Below are 24,813 nucleotides of genomic sequence, written 5' to 3'. Positions count from 1 at the left end.
AACCCCTCCAAACCACACAATAAGCAAACTGACACCCACTATAAAAACATGGCACCACCACAAACACGAAGCCGAACAAAAGCAGCACAACTCACCAGCTCAGGTCTAAGGCTGGCAGCTGAGACCAGCCCATCCACTCAAAACACACCCCCACCCAATCAGAACACACCCACCATTCAAAACACACTCCCACCCAATCAGAACACACTTACCCCCCACCCAATCAGAGCACACCACCCACAGAACACACCCCCTCTGGCAGTTTAAAAAAGAGGAACAAACAGCCACATGCTTCTCCCAGAAGAAGGAAGCAGAAGCCACCAGCCTGATGATGACGGATGGGATTCCGTCGAAACGTCGCCCCTACACCTTTAGTTCTACGCGGGGAAAAACCCGAATAACCAAAGATGCATATATATATATATATATATATATATATATATATATATATATATATATATATATATATATATATATATATGTTTAAGTATTTGTCAAGGCTTTTTTTCAGGAAGTTAAAACACTGCCTGATATATACAATCAGATATATATAATCAGCCCAGGTTCGAATCTCAGATAAAGGGTATGACTAACTGATGAGAACATAAAGAGTTCGAAATGATCATCTTTAGCCTCCCAAATTCTTTATTAGCAATTTGAATAATTTGCATATATATATATATATATATATATATATATATATATATATATATATATGTATGTATGTATGTATATGTATATGTATATGTATATGTATGTATATAGGCTGGGATAGGCTGAAACAGGAAAGATTTAACTAGCAAGGTATTTCAAAAGACTTGATAAATACTTAACACACACACACACACACAAACACTTATATACACACACACATACATACATATATACACATACACATATACATACATGCATACATACATACACACACAGAGCAGATTCTGCCTTTTTTGAAATGTGGCTTCTGGTGGGTATATGTGCATACACAAATGCACATTAACATATTCATTTGTCACACACATTTACTTTGGAGTTGTTTCAGAGTAGGTTTCAGACAGTTACTCAAAGCGCGCTGAAGATATCCCCCCGAATGGAGATGAAACGTTTGCAACCAAATCGCCAAGCTCGGAGACCAAACAAACAGCCCAGAGTTATCAATACTAGGAGAAAAGATGGATACTGCAAGGTTTCCTTGTCTGTATTTTTGTTGGGGGAGGATCTATTTGTCCTTAGTGGGAGATGCCTTCCTTTCAGGTAAGTATCATACTGCATGTTAAGTATCCATTGATTATGATCAATAAGCCGAGACTAATCTGTCAGTATTCTTTTCATCAGCAAGCCAGCATGTCATTAATATTTAGATAGGAAAAAAGTGTCCCCCCCCAGAAGTCTATTATCACTAAAAAGAGACCTCACATATTATCTCCCGACAGAAAGTGACTGAGGGACACAGTTTCCTCCGAAGTATGGGATAAAGCCATGTGGAGAAAGGAGCAAAAGAACCCTTTACTCTCTATTCCATATCAAATGAAGATAACACATGAATTACTGCATGCCGAATAGAAATCGTATTTCAATCTGACTCCACAGGTACTGTACAAATGTACTTTGCTTGAGAATAAGCTGCTAGCACTCAACATGGTTTACTTCCAAATAGACCTGAGAACCACTGTGCTGCATTTTATGCTGGCGTCATTAAATACCAATTTAAAAACTTCTAATCTATAGGAAAACCTTAGTACAAGTTAAGGGAGGGTATACCCGAGCATATGTTCTTGCAGAGAGCACAATATTTTGATTGCGGAACTTCCTGAAAAATTCTGCATCATAATTTTGCTCAGCAGCATGTGGTCCTCCAAGGATTTCCTAAAGGAAAAAAAAAGCATTATTTAAGTAAAGATATTAGTTCTTAGTCTATATGTGGTTTAAGTGTTGTGACATTGCTGTTTTGAGCGCATTACAGAGAGGCAGAAGCTTTGTATATTTTCATTCCAGCTTTTTCTTTTTTTTACAAAATTACATTAAAAGCCCAAAAAATTGCACATACGTGAACTTAAAAAATCTGATTTGTTGGAGAAAGAAGATGATAAAAAGAAGAAATCTTATTAAAATGCAAATTTTAGCATCCATGTAGCATTCCTAATGTAAAAAATGTTGTTAAAATACAGTCTTGATGTTCATTATTTGTGATAACTAAAATCCACATAACAGATTGAAAATATAAAGAAAGGTCAAACGAACCTTTTGTACCTTTGTACAGGTAGTCCTAAATTTACAACCATAATTGAGCCCAAAATTTCTGTTGCTAAGCGAGACAACTTAGCAACAGAAATTTTGCCGCATTTTATGACCTTTCTTGCCACAGTTGTTAAGTAAATCATCATAAAGTTAGTAGTAGCATGGTTGTTAAGTGAATCTGGCTTCCCTATTGATTTTGCTTGTCAGAAGGTCGGGAAAATGACATGATCCCGGAACACTGCAACTGTCATAAATATGAGTCAACTGCCAAACATCTAAATTTTGATCACATGACAACAGGGATACTGCAACGGCCGTTAAGTGTGCAAAACGCTCATAAGTCACTTTTTTCAGTACCACTGTAAATTTTGAATGGTCACTAAATGAACTGTTGTAATTGAGGACTACCTGTATAACGAGGTGCAGGTCAACCAATACAACCCACAGTTTAAATATGATGTACCTCATATGTTGCAAGCCGATCCAAAAAGGTTAGGAGTTTCAACCTGCAGCGACATAATTCTTTCTGTTCCAGAGTTAATCTGTTTTTTAATAAAATTGTGGAGAGAGTTTTATATGTTTTCAAAGACTGGCAAGAAAAAAAATAACCCAAATAAAATCATACATATTGACATCCAGTTTTAAGCAAGGAATATATCTTTTAAAAAGTAATTTCAATCTAGCTTTAAATATTTCTAGCTGCATTATTTGATCACCTGGATGTACCAAATGATACAGTTGGAATCCCATCAAATGTCTTATATTACATAGTGATGGCCCTTATCCAAAGCGCCATGCATAATTTAGGATTTGTATCTAAATATTTTTTTTTCTTTTGAAGAAATTCACCTACATTGCAGGCAGGTAAGCATTATATACACTCAGATCTCATCTGAATGAATACTCTAGAGCAGGGGTGTCAAACTGCCGGCCCATGGGCCGGATGCGTCATGTGGAAGCCGCACCCACCCCAGCTCCAGCAAGGGGAAAAAAGTCACGATACGTCACATGTCACATGACGTGGTGAGTTTGACACCCCTGCTCTAGAGGAACCGTTCACATGCTGGATAAGGACTCAGGCAGTTGAAGTATAACACAACTTGAGAATCTCCAGTAGAGAAAGGCCATTTTAAAGCAACCAGTTGTGCATTAGACAACTTAAAAATTATTAGTGTTTGTGTAACCGTTTCCGCATTTTAAGCCTCAATAGGAAATTCAATAAATTGGATTATTCAAAGAATACTGTTTGGTTATATACATTATATATTACTCCAGTTGGAATCAGAATGTATTTAACTCTTCATAAGCATACATTTGAACATTACAAAAAGCAAGAAGAGATTGAAGTTAGTAAATTCATTTACTTTGAGAAGTTTACTGATTCTAGAAGTTCTTGACGCTTTATAGCTTCCTGCTCCTTTCTATACTCTGCTTCTTCCTCTGGTGTTGAAAATTCTTCATAAAGTAGTTCATCAATGTCTACATCACCCGGTAAGATAAATCTGGGGGAATAACAATAATGAAAGAATAAAAAAACTGATTATTTAATCAATAGCCATTTTTTTTTCAATTTATAGCTTTTGAACTTTTAGATTACAATATATATATATATTTTAAAAATTGCAGTGTTTTTGCCCTTTTCAGCAGATGATTTTTTTTTGCTCTTATCTATTAAATGAAACACCACAAATATTTCAATATAATGGGTTTATGCTGGTACAATAAAGTATCAGTGAAAACCTTATTAAAAATATTGCTATTTGTACTTTTTTATTTCAGTAAAGTAGACTTGGGTGTGTATAACTTACTGAGGCTATGTTTTTAAAATGTCCAGATATACTTAGATGTAAAAATCAAATTTAAAAGAAGTGCTTATAAAACTGCAGACAGCAAAATGGTTCTTTGAAAAACAACTAATAGACTGGCTAAAACCTTTACTTTGCATTTTGTGAAAAATGTTGTCAACAAATGTTTAACAGAACGACTGGAGCTGAAGTGACAGAACTGTCATTTGCAGCAAAACATAACATGTTTTATTTACGCCATTTTTAGATCACTTGATGAATAAAACAGTCCCAAGTGGAATTTAAGGACTGACACATAGTCCAGGGACTACAAGTGGTAAAGGCATTGCTCTTTTGGCACTGTGCTCATGAAGTTTGATGTGGTAGTTAAAGGCAGAAAATGGGAGATCCTGAGTTCAGTTTTCATCTTATCCATGAAAGTCGGGGGCGGAGCCAAGATGGTGGAGAGGCAGCAAAGGCTGTAAAGAGCTCCTCCAAAAGTAAAGGTTTTATTTTATTTTACTTTATTTTTATTTTAACTTTTTAACCTCTTTTAATATTGTATTTTAACCTACCTCTTTTAAACTTTTTAAACCCATTTTTAACCCATTTCAACTTTTTAAACCATAGTTTTAAACTTATTTTTAAACCTGTTTTAACAAACCTGAATGGGGAAAAGAAGGAAGAGACAGCACTCTGCAGCAGAAAGTATATCCAAGCCTTTGAAGCAGCAGAAAATGGAGGATTATATTGCAAACAGACAGTCTGCTCCAGTAAGTAACTCATTTGCAGGCACCTTATCAGATAAATTTAATTTATGTGACTCATCGGAATGGGACTTACAAACTGAACTGGAGAGCAGACAGCATGTGGAGTTGTCCTCCTCCCTCTTGGAGAATGGCTCCCCTCCTTGGAATCTGGCAACAGCCTCTTTTACACAGGAGGGAGATGTAGCAAATTTGAAGGGGGAAAATGTGACAGACTTCCTCTCTAGACAATGTTTGCTTACAGCCCAAACTGTAAACTCAATATATAATCTCTTGTCAATTGTCATGGATAAGGTTGATTGTCTGAAAGAGTCTTTTGCAGAGTTTGTTAGGAGCCACCCAAATACTGTGGAAGGACTTGGGAGGATAACCATGGACAGACATGGGATGGCTAACTCAGAAGGTGAAAGTAGAGAAGGACCTTGTTCTCCTCCCAAAAATTTGAACACCTACAGAGAAAACACTCAATCAGGCAAAGGTCTAAGAGATGACCAATATAACTACAATCTGCAAACTAACCAGGTTACTTTGCAAATTTATGACAAGAGAGTAAATAGAGGGCGTTGGAGCAATAGAAAAGCTATTAGGCTGTCCCTGAGCCAGCTGCTCCGCTGTGAATCCACTCTGATAGATCTACTACATGTAGAGTGGCTGCCAGCAAGAACACAATGTATGAGAATTCTCCTATCATTCAAGCAGCCCACAATTCCCTCCATGCTCTTCAGAATGAAGCCCTTTCTGAGCTTTTTCTCTATATTTCCAATAAGGGTCTTTTGCTCAGAAAAAGTGTGCCCACTCCTGAAACAGCGTCACCAAGAGGGAACTGTCGCTTTAAATCTAGGCTGCAACAGCCCTCACACTACTAAGCCTGAGGCTGCTGCAACTGAACTGACCCTGAGAAAGCAAAGAAGCAATATACGAACTGTGTTACCCACAGCTGCAGGAACTGCTGAGGATGTGCCAGAGGAAATGTTGATTGACCTATTCAGTGCATTGCCAGAACCTGAGCAAGTTAACATCATTCAAAGATTGGACGACCTAAAAGAGGCACTGACAACAACCCAATCTACAGCAAAGCCTCTATTTAATTTGGATCCACTAAACACGCAACCTTGTGACAAGATATTTAATCAACAATCTGCCTTTACCTCAACAGTAAAAAAAGGTGTTGTCACACAGGCTGAGAGTGGAGTAACTGCACTGACTGACCCAGCCTCTGAGGAACAACTGAAAGACAAAGGGCTTCATCACACAGTGCCCTCTAAGCTGACAAACACTAAGGAAATAATCCAGCTTCCATCCTCATTTGATTTAGAAGTTCCCACAACATCTCTCCACAAGATGAACCCTCAGTCATGCCCCTCCAAAAATGGACATAAATCTACATTTATTGACTTAAGCCAGAGTACCTGCTCTTTGGAAAAAAAATCATTCTTGGAGCAAGAGCAGAGGCACACTGGCAACCGAGATATAGAGGAGCAACAACAAGTTCTGCAACCCACGAGGAGAAATATCGAACCTCACAACAACTGTGTTTATATGGGAAGCTTAGATGATATTGACCCAGCTCCATTGTCAAGTTGACATCTGGCATTTCCACCATCTAGCCAATCAACCAAGTCAGACCACGTTGCTTCTGAGAACCCCATACAGTTGATGACCTGGAACATAGCTGGCTGGAAAAGGATGGTTGATAGTGGACTAATGAGCTTTCTTTCTAGATTTGACGTAATAGCCTTTCAAGAAACCTGGCTAACCGAAGTGGATGAACCAGTACAATTGCCAGGCTTTCAGGGATGGGCCTCCCCAGCCCTAAAAACAAAGAACAAAGGGAGACCCTCTGGTGGGCTATGCATTCTTATAAAGGAAGAGTTGCAATGGCAGGGAGAGAAATTATATAATGAAGATAAGTATCCGTACTTTCTAGCTGTCAAATTTGAATATGACCAGTTTGAGTTAATATTGGTAAATGTGTACATTCCTCCAAGCACATCCCAGCACTATAATTTTGAATATTGGATGGGCTTGGAAGTTATCTTAGAAGATTTATCTATATTGTACCCTCAGTCCATAGTGGTATTATTAGGAGATCTGAACGCTAGACTGGGTCCCTCTCTGTATGAGCTTGCCCAGAAGAAGGGAATCCCAGGGGAGTTCTTTGATAACCATCCTCAGTGGCTCTCAAGAGACTGTAAAAGTAATGCCGCTGGCCTGCTCCTAGTCTCCTTAATTTTTAAGGGTAATCTCCAAATTTTGGGAGGTAAGGACAAGAATTATACATACCCTTATACATACCACTCAGCCAATTCAAGTAGTGTACTGGATCTCTTTTGTGTGTCTAGAGATAAGGCTGACCTCTTCTCAGAGGTCACAGTACACCTTAGCGACAATAGCGACCATCAGCCTGTAAGTGTGACATTGCGAGGCCGCTCAGATTTAAGACCATATAACATGGCTGACAGATGGCTCACCAAAAAGGTAGAGGTGACCCAAAATAAAAGGTTAATTTGGGCCAAAGTTGATACTAAGGCAATATTAGAATGCCTTAAAACAGAGAATGCTACTAAGTGGGCTAGAACAATACAGTCATCTACTACTGACTGGATGTCAGCCTTCAATGCATTCTCCAATCTGTGTAACATACTGAAGAAACACCTAACAGCTAAACCTACTACAAAAAGAGCCCAAGTGGGTAGACCTCGCTGGTTTGATCCTGATTGCCAGCGACAGAAAAAGAAATTGAAGGCAGCCATGAGGCTTGCCCAGAGGAATCCTACTGCCCATATACAAGCTAAGATGCTGCACACAAGAAGGGAATATAAAAAAACTATAACATTAAAGAAAAAACGTTTTGCCATTTCAATCTGGTCAGAACTTGAGTTGGCTGCCAGAAGTCATAATTCAGTATTATTTTGGCACTCAGTAGCAGGTATTCTGAAGGAACGGAGATTTGCATTTGACATACCAATCTCTGCTGCGGACTGGGAGAATTATTATCAGTGCTTGTTTGCCCCCACCGAACCGGTAAAGAAATTATTTTTAAACAGTGATTTGGTAAATCCGAGAACCCTCCCCCCTTGGCCACCAGTTTCAGAAAAGGAGATACAGTCCATTATTAAAAGCTTAAAGAGCAATAAAGCCCCAGGCGAGGATTTTTTACCAGCAGAATTATTTAAGAAATTTCCCAACTGGTGGGGCCCTGTATTAGCAGGTCTTTTTACACACATAAATAACACCTGCCATATACCAGACGGGTGGAAGATGGCAATAGTTGTCCCTATATATAAAAAAGGGAATAAAAAGGATCCTAGTAATTATAGGCCCATCAGCCTGATTGACATTGTAGCAAAAATATATGCTAGGTACCTTTTGAACAGAATTGAAATCTGGGTAGAGGAAAACAACATCCTCACAGAAGAACAAGCAGGTTTTAGACAGAACAGATCTACTATTGATAACTGCTTTGTTTTGAACCATCTAATTGCCAAATATGCCTATAAGAGGAGACCCCTGTTTGCTGCTTTTATAGACCTTACAGCAGCATTTGATATGGTAAATAGAGACGTACTATGGAGTAAATTGACATCTCTTAAAATAGAACCCAGACTTCTGGCTTTGATTAAAGCCCTTTACACAAGTACCTGTTTGAGGGTGCGGTATGGGGTTAATGGGGCCCTGACTAATAGGATTCACACAAATAAAGGGATAAGGCAAGGGTGTATCCTGGCCCCATTATTATTTAATTTATACATCAATGATTTGCCAGGGTTAATGAAGGATACCATGGTACACATGCCGATGATCCTAAATACTTACTGTAACAGCTTGCTTTATGCTGATGATATGATTTTATTATCATACTCACAAGTAGGATTACGTAGGCTATTAAGAAGATTCAGCTCTTATTGCCAGGATAACTCCCTAATTATTAGCAAATCCAAATCGAAAATAATGGTGTTTGGAAGAAACCATCAGAGACATAAGTGGCAATTAGACGGTGAACCAATTGAACAGGTTAATACCTTTGTATATTTGGGAGTAACTTTTTCCAAGACTGGATCTTGGGCCTGCCATCATCAACGAAGTACATTTAGAGCAAAAGCCCGTTTGAATTTATTGCTCAAACTAAAGAATCATAGTTACCCAGGGTCCCTAGCTCCACTACTCAAAGTTTATAAGGCTAAGGTTACGACAATGCTCTTGTATGGAGCAGAAATTTGGGGTCTTTATTCAACCACAGCTTTAGAACGAACACAGTCCCAGCATCTGAGATGCATTTTGGGTGTAGATCCAAGAACATCTGCTGCAGCAGTTAGAGCTGAATTGGGAATTCATACAATTCAGGCATTATCTAAAATTAGAGCTTATAACTACTGGTGCAAAGTTAATGAAATGGAGACTGATAGACTCCCCAAATTATGCCTACTAGAGCAAATAAAACTACAATCACAAATCTCCTGGATCACCAAACTAACAAATTTTGTAAGAAGCTGTGGCCTTCCTGTTTCTTGCGTAACAGGAGAACAATCTAAAAAAAGAGTTGCCCAAAGAATTAAGGATATAGAAGCACAAACTGATATAGCTATCCTTAGTAAGGTGGGTAACTTGAAATGGCTGAGTAAATACAAATGTACTTTTCAAGTGGACAGTTATTTGAAGTCACAACTCCCAAAACATCTTAGGGAGATATTTACGAGAGCAAGATTTGAACAGCTTGGCACAATGGTCAGATATGGGAGATTTCATGCTATACCGTACAATGAGCGTCTCTGCATTTGCGGAGCGGCAGAGGTAGAGGACCTGGCTCACATCCTATTTGACTGTTGTTTGTATAAGAGGGTGAGAGACAGGTATCTTGGTCTATATACCAAACGAATGACCCATTGGGATCCTCATATCAAAATAACTTACCTTATGTCCGGCCAGAACTTGAAAATAACATCCAATGTAGCACAGTATTTGAACAAAATGATCCAGTTAAGATCTGCATATGTGGGACTGATTGGGGTAGATTGTAAGGGCGACTCCGAAATATAATGTTTCCATATTTTATCTATATCTTAAATTTGCATTTTATTACTATTTTAACTTAAATTGTATTTTAATTCCATTTTAAATTGTATTTTATCAAATTCCATTTCGGATTGCTTTTATCTAGTTTTGGTGACGGTTTGTTGCTGGAACTTTGTACTTTGATATGGCCCAAGGGCTAATCAATAAAAGTTGTTGTTGTTGTTATCCATGAAAGTCAGCTGGGTGACTTTGGGCTGGTCACTCTCTCTCAGCCGAACCACTTCACAGGTTTGTTGTTGTGTGAAAAATAGAAGAAGGAAGGTGTGTTGGATATGTTCACCACCTTATTTGTAAAAATAATTTAATTTATTTGCCACCCACCTCACGATTCAGGCAACTCTGAGTGGCTTACATGAAGATAAAACAAATATTCCATAATTATAAGTATAAACACGGACTAAGATTACTAGATTACAAAAATTAACCAGCCACCTCCAGCCATCAGCTTTTTCTTCAGGAACCCTTGCTAGCTGGCATAGCCAGGGTTTAAGGTGGGATACGCATCAATAAATAAATAGCTTCTCTAAAGTCATGAGTACATTTGGGTGCCTGCTTCCGACTTAGCGGAACAGAGTCAAACTTATACCAAGATACTAGGAAAGAGGATTACAGGCATGAAAGATTCCAAGTGCATTATTGCTATTGTGAATAAAAGTTTTCTATATTTAATTGTCATTTATTTAAATATGAACCATATTTAATATGATATTAAATATGAACCATATTAATTTAAGGTTGGCAAGAGAAAATGATTGGAAGAAGAGGAAATGAAGTAAAGCTATTATACAGACTACAGAATTATAGAATTATTATTGACTGTTTTTTAAACATTAACCCAGATAACACGCTGTTTACCAAATATTAAGGTGTATGTTAAAAACCAATAAATATATTTAAAATATATATTTTTAAAAAGGTTTTCTTGCAATCAAATTTTATTCTTTTGAAAATTGTTTTGCAAGGAGCCAGGTTCATGCATTCCATTTTTCTGTAAGATTGTGGTATTCAAAAGGAACCAGAGAAGGTTAGGCATCCATCGCAAATTATTTTTAAGCACAGGCTATGAGAATCTCTTAATACAGACCGCAAAAGAAGACAGCGGAATCAAAAAAACCATTCCAACAAACCTGCCACCATCTTCTCTTTTCCCTGTAGCTATAAGAGCCTCCAAGTCTGTCCCTTTTAAACCATACTGCAGCAATTCTTTAGCAGCATCCACATTTTCAGGAACTCTTTCCAGGCATTCATGAAGGACCCAAGAACGCTTCTTAATTTTGCTCTGCCCCACAAAAACATAACAGGGGAAAAACTACATTGACTTTTTTTTTAGAACATTCTGATAATAAAGTAAGGAAGTAAAGTTTTGAATGCTTCACTATATCAAGTTAATCCATGTATCCATCTAGGACTATTTCATCTATGCAGCCTCTCCAACAAATATTCTCTTCAATATTTCAGGCAAGAATCTTATATCTTTTCAGCATGGAAAGCACTTTATCATAAATGTTTCACAAAATACTATTCCCACCTAACACATGAATTGGAAATCAAAGCCAGTAGGCTACATTCAATCCATAAGCAGGCTTTAGGATTCTACCATTAACTGATCCAGAGACTCAGTTCTACTTTTGGACACATGACAGAGAATATTGATCTGCGTGGCTAAAAAAATAATAATAATCTGTAATATATTGCCAACGATTGGGATCAAAATATATCTTCATCAAGCATAAAGGCCCTTCTGTTTGTGCAAGAAAGCTCGGTTAAACACGTTTAATTTTTCAATATAACTCCTTATAACACTGAAGAAAATCTCTTTATATCCTTCGGAATAGCTTTTGGGGTATACAATAGGAGTGATTTACGGTTAGTCCTTGACTTATAACCACAACCCAAAATTTCTGGTGTTAAGCAAGACATTTGTTAATTGAATTTTGCCTCATTTTACGATCTTTCTTGCCACTGTTGTTAAGTGAATCAATGCCGTTGTTAGTAACAACTGCTGCTAAATGAAGCAGGCTTCCCCATTGACTTTGCTTGTGAAAAGATCAGAAAAGGGCTTCATGTGACCCGGGGACACTGCAACCGTCATAAATATGAGTCAGTTGTCAACTGTCTGAATTATGATCACCTACCATGGGGATGCTGCAACAGAGGTAAGAGTGAAAAACGGTCATAAATCACTTTTCCCCAGTGCCACTGTAACTGTCAACAGTCTCTAAATGAACTGTTGTAAGTCAAGGACTATCCGTAACTTACTTACCTGCTTATTAAATTTATCTGCAAAGCTCTGTATAGATACAGCCTCTGGAAAGATTGATATACTTACTGTTTTTCATAATAAAACCTACCAAATAATCTTGAATAGAAGCCACACTAACAGCAGATTTCCTCCATTGTCTCTGATAAACAAGGTCAGAATCAAGTTCATATGTCTGAGCTAGTGCCAAAGCTTCCCCATATTCTTCATTATCAATCTAAAAAAAACCCAAACATATAGAAATCAAAGCAGTTCACCTGGGCTCCATTATAAGAGTCAGCTTCTATGATGCAAAATATTTTATTATTTTAACATTTAACACTTATTTTTATTCCGAGACTCTGTAATAGTTCTGAGCCAAAAGCAATCGGTCAACGTGTAGTGTGAAAGTGGACAACCTGAGAACTTTTCCATTTGTGCTGAACACCTAGCAGTGTTACTACACTAAGAGTGAAAGACATCTAAGTTTGTAATTCGGTTAACACAGTCAACACAAGGAATTTGCAAACAGTACATAATACTAGGTGCCCCTGACATTTATACACCAGTTACATGGCAACCACTATGCTACCAGAGTGAGAATTTTTCCTAAGGTACTGCAAATTTTAAATCCTAAGCAAGAAAAAGAAATCTCCTCTTGGCAGACACTTTGTGCTGAGGAAAGGCATTAAGCATTTATTAAGTGGAAGAAAACTATGGGGAAAGCCCATTTCCCCCAGTCTTCTCATAAGAAAACCAAACAGCCACCACTTTTTTTGTGGAATGTGAAAACAAATGAGTAGACTTCTCCACAGTTCCTATCCTAACACATTACCTAGAATGCAAATCTAACAAAATTAGTCTAACAAAATCTAATGAAAACACTGACAGTTTGGTCTATTGGTAAATTGCACCTGGCTAGAAACCAGGAAATTGTGAGTTCTAGTCCAGCCTTGGGCATGAAAGTCCATTGGGTGACCTTGGGCCAATCACGTTCTCTGAGCCCAACTCACCTCAAAGGGTTGTGGGGGAAATGGGAGCAGGATGGTGTGTTTGGATATGTTGGCCACCTTGAGTCATTTGTGAAAATAACAAAGGCAGGATATAAGTAAACAAATAAACTCAAAACTTAACCATCTAAAACGTACAAATAATTTCAGGTCCTACACTATTTTAAGCATTTTTTTTAAAAAAACCACTCTTACTTGGAGAAGGGCTTACCTTCCTTTGGTATAACTCCTCAGGGGTTGTGGATCTCAGATTCACAAGTCGGTAATTCTTTATAATTGTGCGAGGACGCTTCCTTGGAGGAGCAAAACGCTCCATTTCGGTTACAAAATAAAGTCCTTGCTTAAGGTAACCAAAATAGCGGGCCTTTGCAGACAATTCATCATCTGAATCCGAGTCATCTTCTCCTTCGTCTTCATCACCGGGCCTGTTCTCTGAGCGCAATCTCTTTGGAGCAAACTTCACCTCACACTGCAAAGAAAGCCATTCTTACTAAACAGCACAATGTATCACACTTTTAAGTCTGTCAGGCTTCAGCACCCAAAGAGGCAATAAGCTACCACAAAGCTGCTGGAAGCAAAGAGAAGCAAGCAAACAAAAGATCAGTAGAAAACGATTTCCCTCTCAAGCAGCCAGGTTATTATACTGGATGGGACATATCTGTAAAGATATGGTACATCCCATTGGATTATAATTTGCTTAATAAGGGAATTTCTTAAGGGGGGGCAGGAGGAAGAGGCATTTGAATTCTGCATGATTTTTTTTCTTGACAAATTAAATGCTGATATTAAACTGGAGGTGAAGGATTTGATGGACTGGTGCAATAAAAATAACCTGGTTTTGAATGTTAATAAAAAGGAGGAGATCATTGTTGATTTTAGAAAGAGACAGCATAGTCAGACTCCACTTTGTATTAAGGCTGCAGCTGTGGAGGTGGTCAACAGTATTAAGTATCTGGGGGTGCAGATAACTAACAATCTGACTTGGTCTCTCCACACGTCATCCTTAGTGAAGCAAGCAAACCAGGGCCTGCATCTCCTGTGTTGGATGAGGAGAGCACATCTTTCTCCTTCTGTCCTGACCACTTTTTACAGAGGCGCGACTGAGAGCGTTTTAACAAACTGCATCACTGTTTGGTTTGGTGGTAGCAGAGCCTCAGATAGAAGGTCCATACAGAGAGAGGTAAGGAGAGCAGAGATTATAGGAAGCTCGCTTCTCATTATTCAGGACCCTGCTTATAAGCGCTCTGTCGAAGCATCATTAGAGACCCACCACACCCACTTCCCAGTCTGTTTCTGTTGCTCCCCTCTGGGAGGAGGTTTCAAAGTATTTCTAGCAGGACTACTAGATTCTGTAACAGCTTTGTTCCTTATGCCATCTATCTTGTAAATTCGCAGGATTCTCTTTTTTTTTGCCATGTATATGTACACATTCAAACTAGATGTGATGTTTCTCTGTGTCATATATGAGTGTGTATGTGGAAATATGCATAATGGTATTTTTTGACAGCTGAATGCTACAAAATTTTATTTTAAAGTATGCTGATTAGTGTACATTTAAAGTGAGAATAAAGATTCTATTCTATTCTGTTCTGTTCTGTTCTGTTCTGTTCTGTTCTATTCTACTCTACTCTACTCTATTTTGTCACTCTGCAGCATACTATTGCATTAGCAATTGTGCCTACTGAATATTACAAATTATTTCGAAAGAGTCTCTCCAGTGTAAAGCTATATGGTTCTACCTGTGATCATGGCTATTAACTACTTTACTTCTGAAGAAAGAAAAAGGTAAAGTAATTAGGACTACCCACTGTAAATATACCCATACAAACAGATGTGCATGTATATCCACACATAAGGAGAGCACTAAAATAATTAGCCAACACCTGGTTAAACCTAAAGCTGAAGTAAATGAAAGCAGATGTGGACTAATACAGGTAGTCCTCGACTTACAACAGTTCATTTAGTGACTCCTCCAAGTTACAATATCGCTGAAAAAAGTGACTTTTGACCATCTTTCACACTTATGACCGTTGTGGCATCCCCATGGTGTCACATGATCAAAATTTGGACGCTTGGCAACTAACTCATATTTATGACGGTTGCAGTGTCCCCGGGTCATATGATCCCCTTTTCTGATCTTCTGACAAGCAAAGTCAATGGGGAAACCTGCTTTACTTAGCAGCAGTGTTACTAACTTAACAACTGATCAAAATTTGGACGCTTGGCAACTAACTCATATTTATGACGGTTGCAGTGTCTGGGGATGATTTGATCACCTTTTGCAATCTTTTGACAAGCAAAGTCAGTGGGAAGCCAGATTCACTGTGTAACTCAACTGCGTTACTAATTTAACAGCTGAAATGATTCACTTAAGATCTGTAGCAAAAAAGGTCACAAAATGGGGCACAATTCACTTAACAACTGTCTCATCTAGCAACATAAATTTTGGGCTCAATTGTAGCCATAAGTCACTACCTGTAATGATAAAATGACCTGAAAAATAATATAAAGAATTTGAACATAACAGTAAGCAGGAGACAGAGGAGGATGTGAAACAAGGCAAAATGCCAAAGGAAAGAAGAAAGTTAAGTTAGGAAAGAGAAGGTTAACAATATAATCCTCTATTATGTCTACTCAGAAATAAACCATAATGAACTCAAAATACCTTAGTCCCAGATGGCTAAATATAAGCCATAGTCTAAAAATGCATAGTGTAGATCCAGTGGATTATACTCAAAGAATGAAATAAAGGCAGAATGAATACAATGAAAACTTGGTTTGCATTATTTCACAACAGAAAATAAAAAAAATCTTCGACAGTGATAACATCTGAAGAAAAAGTATAAAGCTGACAACTGACAAAAAGAGAGAAAGTAATATTATCAACACAAAAAGAAGCAGAAGACATTGAAATAAAAGAGTAAAAAAAGGAACAAAAAAAATCCGTCTCTAAAAGACCAGGCCTCAAAACACATGCAAACAGCTATGAGAATCTTGCACAAAGAGGAGTGAAAAACTCCAAAGAAGATTTACCAGAGTTATAGATAGGACTACTTGAATATAGGCAGCATAAAATGATGACATTTAATCACAAGGGAACTCTAGTAGAGAGACTACCACAAGAATGAAGATAAAAAGTTTAGCAGTTTTATTTACCCCCTATTTAGACATGTTTTATCATAAAGTTGTAAGTATGAGAAATATCTCATTATACGGGTGCTTATTATTGGCACCTTTGTGTGCAAGTACATTTCCTTAGGATTATTTGAAGAAAACACTGTAATTTTATGGCCGCAGCTTGCAAGATATGTCAGGGTTTTTTTTTAAATGGAAAGTACCGTACTCATTAAAAATAAGTCTTAAAATATTCATGATTAATAAAGACAGTAAACAGTGTTGACTTTGGATTTAACCTCCCTATTAAAAATGAACATGACTACATTTCTGTACATTCTTGAGTATTACAGGGATGATCTCCTTCATTTACCTGAGTTTTAGTCTTCTTTTTCTCTCTAAAAAGTGGCAAATGATCCATGACATTTGAAGATTAATCCATTGTGTTCACAAACAGGTAAAACAATTCAACCAAAACCAAATTAGCTACTTTACTTAAGAGCTGGAGAAGATATAGCCCCAGAAACCAAAGTCCCAGATTTATTTAGTACTATCTATCTACTACCTTCACTGAAGCAGTAGGCGTGAGCTTAAAAGGACTCCAGAAGATGGTAGAGGACAGGAAGGCCTGGAGGAACATTGTCCATAGGGTCGCGATGGGTCGGACACGACTTCGCAACTAACAACAACAACAAATCTACTACCTTGCCCTGATGGTGTGTATTGGTTAGAATGCAGTACTGCAGGCTACCTCTGCTCACTCCTGGCTGCCAGTTTGGCAGTTCGAGTCTCACCAGTCCAGGGTTGACTCGGCCTTCCATCCTTCCAAGGTCGGTAAAATGAAAACCCAGATTGTTGGGGGCAATATGCTGACTCTGTGAACACCACTTAGAGAGGGCTGTAAAGCACTGTGAAGTGGTATGTAAGTCTAAATGCAATTGCTATTGCTATTAAACTTCCAAATCTGGCTTTCTTTGACTTTTATTTACATTTAGCACAACCTCTAAAATTACATCCAACCTTGGCATGTAAAAGCTAGACTCTTTTCATACCTGTTTTCTACTAAACATAGAATGTGTTTCAACTAAAATAGAGAATGTTTTGACCGATAGATATTCAAAAATGGAAATAATTGTTACTTCATTCCAACTACTCTAGGATTATTCATCAGAGCACCTAACAATTCCTAATTTGAGATCTGCAATGAAGTGCATCTGAAGGATGCAAATTTCATCCCTTTAATATCATTTTCTTTTCTATTTTCTTTAATTTTCCCTCTACGCTTGATGAAGCATTCTACAACACTTAAAAGCTTGCATGTTACTGTGTTATTAATTGATCTAATTAAGATATTACCAAAATACAAAATGAATATTGTAATGAAAACCTATCAGATCAAACCTCAAAACTGTATGCTATCATTTCATTGTGCAAGCACACACAAAAATTTAAAGCTTTTACTTTCATCTTCAATGATCACACTGCAAAATTATAACACTGGCTTATCTCAAAAGAACCGCAGACAACCTTAATTACATCTTAGGGCATGGGAAGAGAACATTTTAACCTCCTGCTGGTGGGCATGAGAGAGCAAGGGACAATGCACATCACAGAATCCCTATGTGGGGAAGAAACTCTAAGATCTTTATGACAGGGAAACAGATCTTCTCCCAAATATATTCTGTTTTATTCTAATAAAGGAAATCTTTTTAAATCTCATTTTAAAAGACATAAGAAGATTTTTGCAAGAAGATATGTCGTACATGTACAATTAACAACCTTCTTTGGTTTTGCAAATTCTTCCTACCTCCAAACATAGAAATCCTCCATCATGAGCCGATGTGACCTGAGGGGAGCTTTCAAACCATTCACAGGATTTCCCCAACAGGTTTTTCAAGTTCTTCACTGATGACACTGTCAGAGCACCTGAACAGCGAGCCAAAATGACAGAATTCTCCCCCCACCAGTTTATATCTATCAGTGGATAAAAAGATTCTTTGTCTGGGGGGTGGAAGAAGACAGAGATAGAGAAAGAAAAATTAACTTTTCAAGCATTTAAACAGAGCAATTACCTAATTGCTTAATTAAGCAATTCAATTACTTAATAAAACAGAGCATCATTTTACTAGCCAAATATCAACAAAGCACAGAGGACCAACCTCTCCTCATTCTAATGGAAGTATTTAAATTAAGCCTTGCATTAAATGCACGTTCCCTAAATAAGAAATTTTCCATAAGTAGCTTCCTTAAATAAAGAACATTCTCCAGTCCAACAATACTGGACAATTTTCAGTCAGGTTCCACCTTTCCCCTTTTAGGGCAGGTTGTAAAGAAGGTGCTAGAAGCTAGGTATGTAGCTAAAAAGGCGTTTGAGGAAGCTGATTGTATCTGGGCCTTTTCTAGTTCAGATTCAAGCCAGGTACAGCATTAGTTATGCTTGTGAATGCTCTCCACAAGACAGTAGCGAGGCATCTGTCTTTGTCCTCCTAGATCTCTCAGCAATCTTTAAAACCACCAATAGGCATCAGGGCAGGAAGAAAGGAAACTGTGTTTCAGTGGTTCTCCTCCTTTCTCCAGGGCCGATTTCAATTGGCATTGGTGGGGTGGGGGGAGGTCAAGCTCTAGGGCCCTCTTATAAGAGGTACCTCAGGGCTCAAATCTCTCCACACTTCTACTGAATATCTACCTAAAACTACTGGGTGAGATCATTGCATTTTGATTATTTTTTCATGTCTCGCAAGCTATCCAAAGTTATGTATTTAACATGGGTGACTATACAAGTATACATTTTCTCAAATAGTAAATGTTAAAGAACCCTTTTAAAAGAATGCAGCTAAGTAGTATGGAACATCTATTCATACAAAGCAGAATAGAATTTTTAAAAATGTTCAGAAATGGGGCCATGCTGTCCCATATATATATATATATAAATGGCAAATGGAATCAGCTGAAACTGTAATTACCATCGACAAGCTGAAATAATATGAGATAATATCCATGCTCTTTTCTGGACATTTATGAAAATGCACAATTACATTACTTCACATTGTTCCTTTTAAAATATTTAGGAAAATTGCCTAATTTTCTTTTGCTCAGCTGTAATATTTAAGACAATGCATATTTTAATTCAGGCACACACAATAAAAGTAAGGATGATTTATTATAGCTGGACCCAAATCCCAGAGATCTCTTAAAAAAGGACTGCAGTAATACTGCACCATTTTTACCTACATCCACTTGCTTCAACCCTAACACTGCAACAAAAACAATTTGAAAACCATCAGAAGCACAATTTTAATGGCAAATATTGGCAGTAAACTATCTGCAGCCATTCCTGTGGCTTAAAATATGCTTATTTGGGAACAAATGTAGAAAGAAGGGAATATCAAAATGGAAAAGAACATAAGAAGATCCATTCTGAATCAGATGAAAAAAGTTGACCTACTTCAGCATCCTTGTTTATGCAGTGCTATGCCTGGGAGAAACTCACAGGACAAACATGAAGAAACAGATTTTTCCCAATTGGGGATCCCCAGCAAGTGTGCTCAGAGACATGCCCTCCCTGAATCTGGTAATCCATTACAGCTATTACAGCTTAAAAGTATGCATGTAGAAAGTAATCATAACATGTATCATTTAAATTACTGTAGAAAACAACATATTATGCCACAATTTATATTCTATAAATAGATTCATTAAAGACATTGGTTTAAGACAATGGTAGGCAACCATGGCTCTTTTATGACTCGTGGATTTCAACTCCCAGAATTCCTGAGCCAGCTAATTCCTGAGTCATAAAAGAGCCAAGGTTGCCTACCCCTGGTTTAAGAAAATCCCACTCTGTCAAACACAATATTAAGATTTGAATACCAACCTTTAATTTTCTTCCGCTTTTCCAGAGACAGTTTCCACTCTAGTTTGATTTCATCATATCCTGGCTAAAAGGAGAAGAATAAAAGTTTTCTTTCTAATTAAGTATTTCAGGGTATCTCTCTCTTTAGAGAGTATTTTCTTGTACTAAAGTAATTCTTAGGGGGAAGAAAGAAAAGTAAATGTTTCGATAAATTCTGTCATATCACTGTTACATGATGAAGTGAAAAAACCTCAGAGCAATACATGACTGGATAAGATGGGAAAAGCCTCTATTGTAGACACATTCAAAAATTATATTAAACCCAGGCTTAACTTTAACCATGGTTAGTTGAAGACACTTGAATCCCACTGACTGATGACCTCTTTCATCAACGGTTGGTTAAGTTTCCGTTATCTTGTTTCCTTTGGCAAGATGACGACCAAACCTGAGTCTTATATTTTCCCTTTGTTAACCCTTCCCCCCAAAAAACTATTGTTCTCCCTCTTCCTCCCCCAATAAATACTCCAGTCTCAATATTAAAATGTGGTTGGAGAGCGTGCACTGGAATAGTCATCAGGAAGAGCACATTATTTAAGGTAGAAAAGAAGGTGGCTCTTACACAAATGCTACAGAGATTAGTTGGAGGTGATGAATTGGATGAGGCCTGGAAAGTCTTGCTGATCAAGCAGTGCAAATGAAACTTTTGAATTGCTGGTAAGGATCAATGTCTGTTCTCTGCATTATAGGTGGATAAGGCATAATGTGGTTCATAACTTGTATGTGCAAGCATGACAAATACCTTAGAACACCTTAAAGTAGCTACATCTTTTTCTAGCTTGTACAGCTGGTCTTCATAAATAATATTTGAACTTGGGAGATTGATTTGGTTTCATAATATAACTATAGATGCTATATTCCCAAGTTCCTCTGGCAAGATTGCTGTGGAGCTATGATAATTTTTACCAAAACAAGAATAATATATTAAAAAAGGAAAAAGGTATAAGAACTTTCAGGTTTTAAACACACATTTTAAAAAAATTGGTCAATTCAACAAAAAAAAGTTTTTTTCAGGTTTATTGGCCCCTTTAAATAATACTTTTATAAGGTTGGCCATTATTTCCTCTGTGCTGGAGATATGACCCATTTGAAGGAAATTTAGTGCACATATAATTATATGGACATGTCCATCTTACTGATTAGATATTATTTTGGTGAACAAATTCTTGGTATGAAGTTAAGGGTCAAGGAGATTAAAGTGCTATTAAATTATATTCTTTAAATTTGGCACTTCTCAATTTATGAAGAGGTTTAGCTATATCATGCCTGCAGTGTTGCTAGTGATTATGCATTCTTCAAAGGATTCTAGTGTACCACAGTTGAAAAAAAAATTAAACAGATTTTAGCTGGAGTGAAACTAACACTTCCAGGTTAATTCCTTTATTAAGGAAACTTCATTTTCTAATTATTGGTGGGATGGGGAATAAATACCCTAAACTACTTTGACTTTTATATGTGGCCAACATATTTAATTTTAATTAAAAATGAGAATTTTAGGTATATTTGTTGCCTTGAGTTGATAAAAAAGACAAGATAACAGTATCATTATCATCATCTAAAATTGTTTATTCAGTTTTCAAATAAATAAGTGTCCTTCTAAGCACATTATTTTACAACAACATTACTATCAGACTACTATTCACCTGTCTATTTCTGTTTTGACTACCTCACCGCTCAACACTCAAACCTATTCTTTATTTCTTCATCTTTAGACAAGGCAGGCAGACTATATTGTCCTACATCTTCATTAAAAACAGGATGTTGAAAGCACCAACTTTGAATAGATTAAGGTGACTGATAGCCATAGTATTTCTTCCTTCTCTTTTCCAAGCCTTATGTAAAAATTACTGCATACCTTTCAAACAGTTATCTAGACCTGGTTTACTTAAAGCTTATTTTCTTTATTCTACAATGGTCTGCAACGTGCCATGTCTTTGCTTCAACACTAGGGCTGCAAATAAGGATTTGCAAATATTAAGTTTTCATTCTATAAAGAATGTACTGTCTATTATCCCTTCAAATAGAGCATTAAGCTCAGAAACTGCCAAATGACTGCAGTGCTAAATGCAGAATTGTATGGATACATTATCCCTTCATAGATTTTTCTGTTAGGCTAAAGTAGGCTAACTCCATACTGAAAAAAGAAAGGTGATTTGTGCCTCTATAGCATCTTTCCAGATTCTATATTAGAGTTCAATTTTCTATATATTAACTTTGTTATTACGACATAAATGAGGCTTAAGCAAAGCTGGATAGGTAGGATGATAAGCTGGGCCATATTTTTAAATTATTATTAATCTCCAGAAATTATAATATGCAAATAGGAAACAAAACTTTTTAAGTGCTGCAGGTAAATGCATAAAGATACTTCTCCCTCAAACTGTACTGGTGTCATTCTAAAAAAATAATTGTTTCATTAATCAACCTATATAGTGCAAACAGACAACCTGATTTTTCCAGATGTTTAGGGTCAAAACTCATATAATTCCCAACTAGTGATTAGGCCCCTAGGGTCTAATAAAATGGAAGCACAAAGTATCTGGAAGAATACATAGGAGAACAAACCCATCAGGACAAGATTCGGCAGTCCATTTGCATTTAAAAGACAAAGGCCACTCTTTCAAAGACAGCGAAGTCCACATTGGACAGAGAGGACCGCCGGTTTGAAAGAAGGGTCAAAGAGGCCATTTATGTCAACACTGAACAGCCCTCTCTCAACAGAGGGGGAAGGATATGAGATCATCTATCTACAACACAGTCCTTTCAACTGTTCCAAGAACAGCTGATGACACAGCTAAACCTCCAAGTGGCATCAACAACTCTCTAAAAGAATGCAAATGACCAGCTGACTGCAAGGAATATATATCCTTCCATTCCCCACCATCCAGTCAGAGGTGGAGAAGCTTCTTGGATGAGAAGTGAAATGTCTTCAAAGAAAAACAAGGAAGTCCAGTTGCCTCGTGAAAAAGCACCTTTGGGACGATCTGGAAAAATACTAGGTCAGGGGTCAGCAACCTGAAACAGTGAAAGAGCCACTCGGAACCGGTTCCCTCACAAAAGCAAAAACTGGGAGCCCCAAAAAATGTGTGCGCATGCGCGTACATGCGCGCATGCACAGAACAGGGTTTGACTGAAGAGTGGAGCCAAGGCGAGATATGCACCTACCCTGCATATTTGAATTGATTGGTTGAACTTTTTTAGTCCCACGTTTTTTGTTTTTTTGGACTGCACATGGCAGAGGACTGGGAGCCGCAGGAGACGGCTGAAAGAGCCGCATGTGGCTCCGGAGCCGCGGGTTGCAGACCTGTGTACTAGGTCATCTATTTCTCCTATAGTGTAAGCAAATCCTACCAAATTCAAAGGAACTCACAGTTAAAGTAGCCAAGCCCAATTAGTTTACTTTCATCTGTCTCTGTTTCTGTATAGATATCAGTTCTAACGAAACTTTTTGTTCAATACTGAACCTATAAAGTAACTTTAAAAGGTCATTTCATTCTAGCTATCTCCTTCCCCCATCAAACCTCCCTTCTCCCCAAGAAGAAAAACCATGCATGTCACAGGGTATGGCCATATGTACCTGGTCACCTTGTTCCCATTCTCTTAGTTGTTTCAGAGAAGGAATGCTCCATATAGTCAGCCTTCCAGAGAAATGTATAACTGCTAGACGAGTGTTGTCTGGAGAAAGTCTCATTTTGAAGACACCGTCCTATCACCATCATTTCAGTAAATGGTGAAAACACAAAGAAGAAAATTAGGAGAAACATTAACCTCACAATTCACATTTTCTGCCACTTCCAAAGTAGATATATTTCTCATTCAAGAGATTCCAGAGTATAAAATCTGAAATGGTTGTTCATGACTACGTGTCAATAGCGACATACTCCTAGGCATGTCTACTGGGAAGCAAGAAATACTGAGTTCAGTGTACCATACGTCCACAGAAAGTCCAAGCAAAACCTGAAAACTTCCAATTAAAATTACCATTAAAGGCCATTATTCTTATGACACCCTTGTGTATAACTTTCATCACATCCAAATGTTCAGCCCTGAAGCTGGATATGATTCATATTCATAAGCTGCAGGATGATGAATAGTTTCCATTAAATCTACACAAATCTGAAACAGTATTTAGAGTTTTCCTTACACTCAAGGACCCCCAAAATGATTAATTTCAGCTGTAATCATTTAAGCCACTTTTATCACCATTATATTGTTTTTGAACAGCCAGAGGGCAATCAGAACGAAAAGTATATCCAACAATGTACAGGTAATCCTCAACTTAAAACATTTCCTTTAGTGACCGTTCAAAATTACAACGACACTGAAGAAAATGACTTATGACCATCTTTCACACTTGTCATAATTGCAGCATCCCCACAGTCACGTGATCAAAATTCAGACACTTGGCAACTGACTCGTATTTATGACGGTTGCAGAGTCCTGGGATCACATGATCACCTGACAAGCAAAGTCAATGGGGAAGCAAGATTCACTTAACAACCGCATTATTAACTAGTACAGTGATTTGCATAACAACTGTGCCAAGAAAGGTCATAGAGACCTTCAAGAGCCTTGGTGGAGCAGTGGGCTAATGCCTCCTTAAGTAACACCAGCTGCCTGCAATTAGTGCAGGTTCGAGTCCCACCAGGCTCAAGGTTGACTCAGCCTTCCATCCTTCCGA

General features: G+C 37.6%; 1 protein-coding gene across 2 annotated transcripts in view; it reads right to left on the bottom strand.

The window, feature by feature from the left end:
- NBAS (NBAS subunit of NRZ tethering complex) overlaps positions 1–24,813 on the bottom strand; it is a 175,961-nt gene that overhangs the window by 124,913 nt on the left and 26,235 nt on the right. For both annotated transcript variants that reach the window (XM_083348576.1, XM_083348577.1), the window contains exons 12-20: positions 23,710–23,838; positions 20,097–20,160; positions 18,030–18,223; positions 13,320–13,577; positions 12,211–12,336; positions 10,987–11,138; positions 3,600–3,737; positions 2,699–2,777; positions 1,759–1,863 (exon numbers count right to left, since the gene is read on the bottom strand). In XM_083348576.1, the coding sequence (XP_083204702.1) occupies positions 1,759–1,863; positions 2,699–2,777; positions 3,600–3,737; positions 10,987–11,138; positions 12,211–12,336; positions 13,320–13,577; positions 18,030–18,223; positions 20,097–20,160; positions 23,710–23,838 (1,245 nt within the window). The remainder of the gene's footprint in view (positions 1–1,758; positions 1,864–2,698; positions 2,778–3,599; positions 3,738–10,986; positions 11,139–12,210; positions 12,337–13,319; positions 13,578–18,029; positions 18,224–20,096; positions 20,161–23,709; positions 23,839–24,813) is intronic.

The sequence above is a fragment of the Vipera ursinii genome (genome assembly GCF_947247035.1).
Source record: "Vipera ursinii genome assembly, chromosome: 1".
Classification (NCBI taxonomy): domain Eukaryota; kingdom Metazoa; phylum Chordata; class Lepidosauria; order Squamata; family Viperidae; genus Vipera; species Vipera ursinii.
The sequence above is the reverse complement of the archived record's forward strand: the minus strand, read 5'-3'. Positions and strand labels throughout refer to the sequence as shown.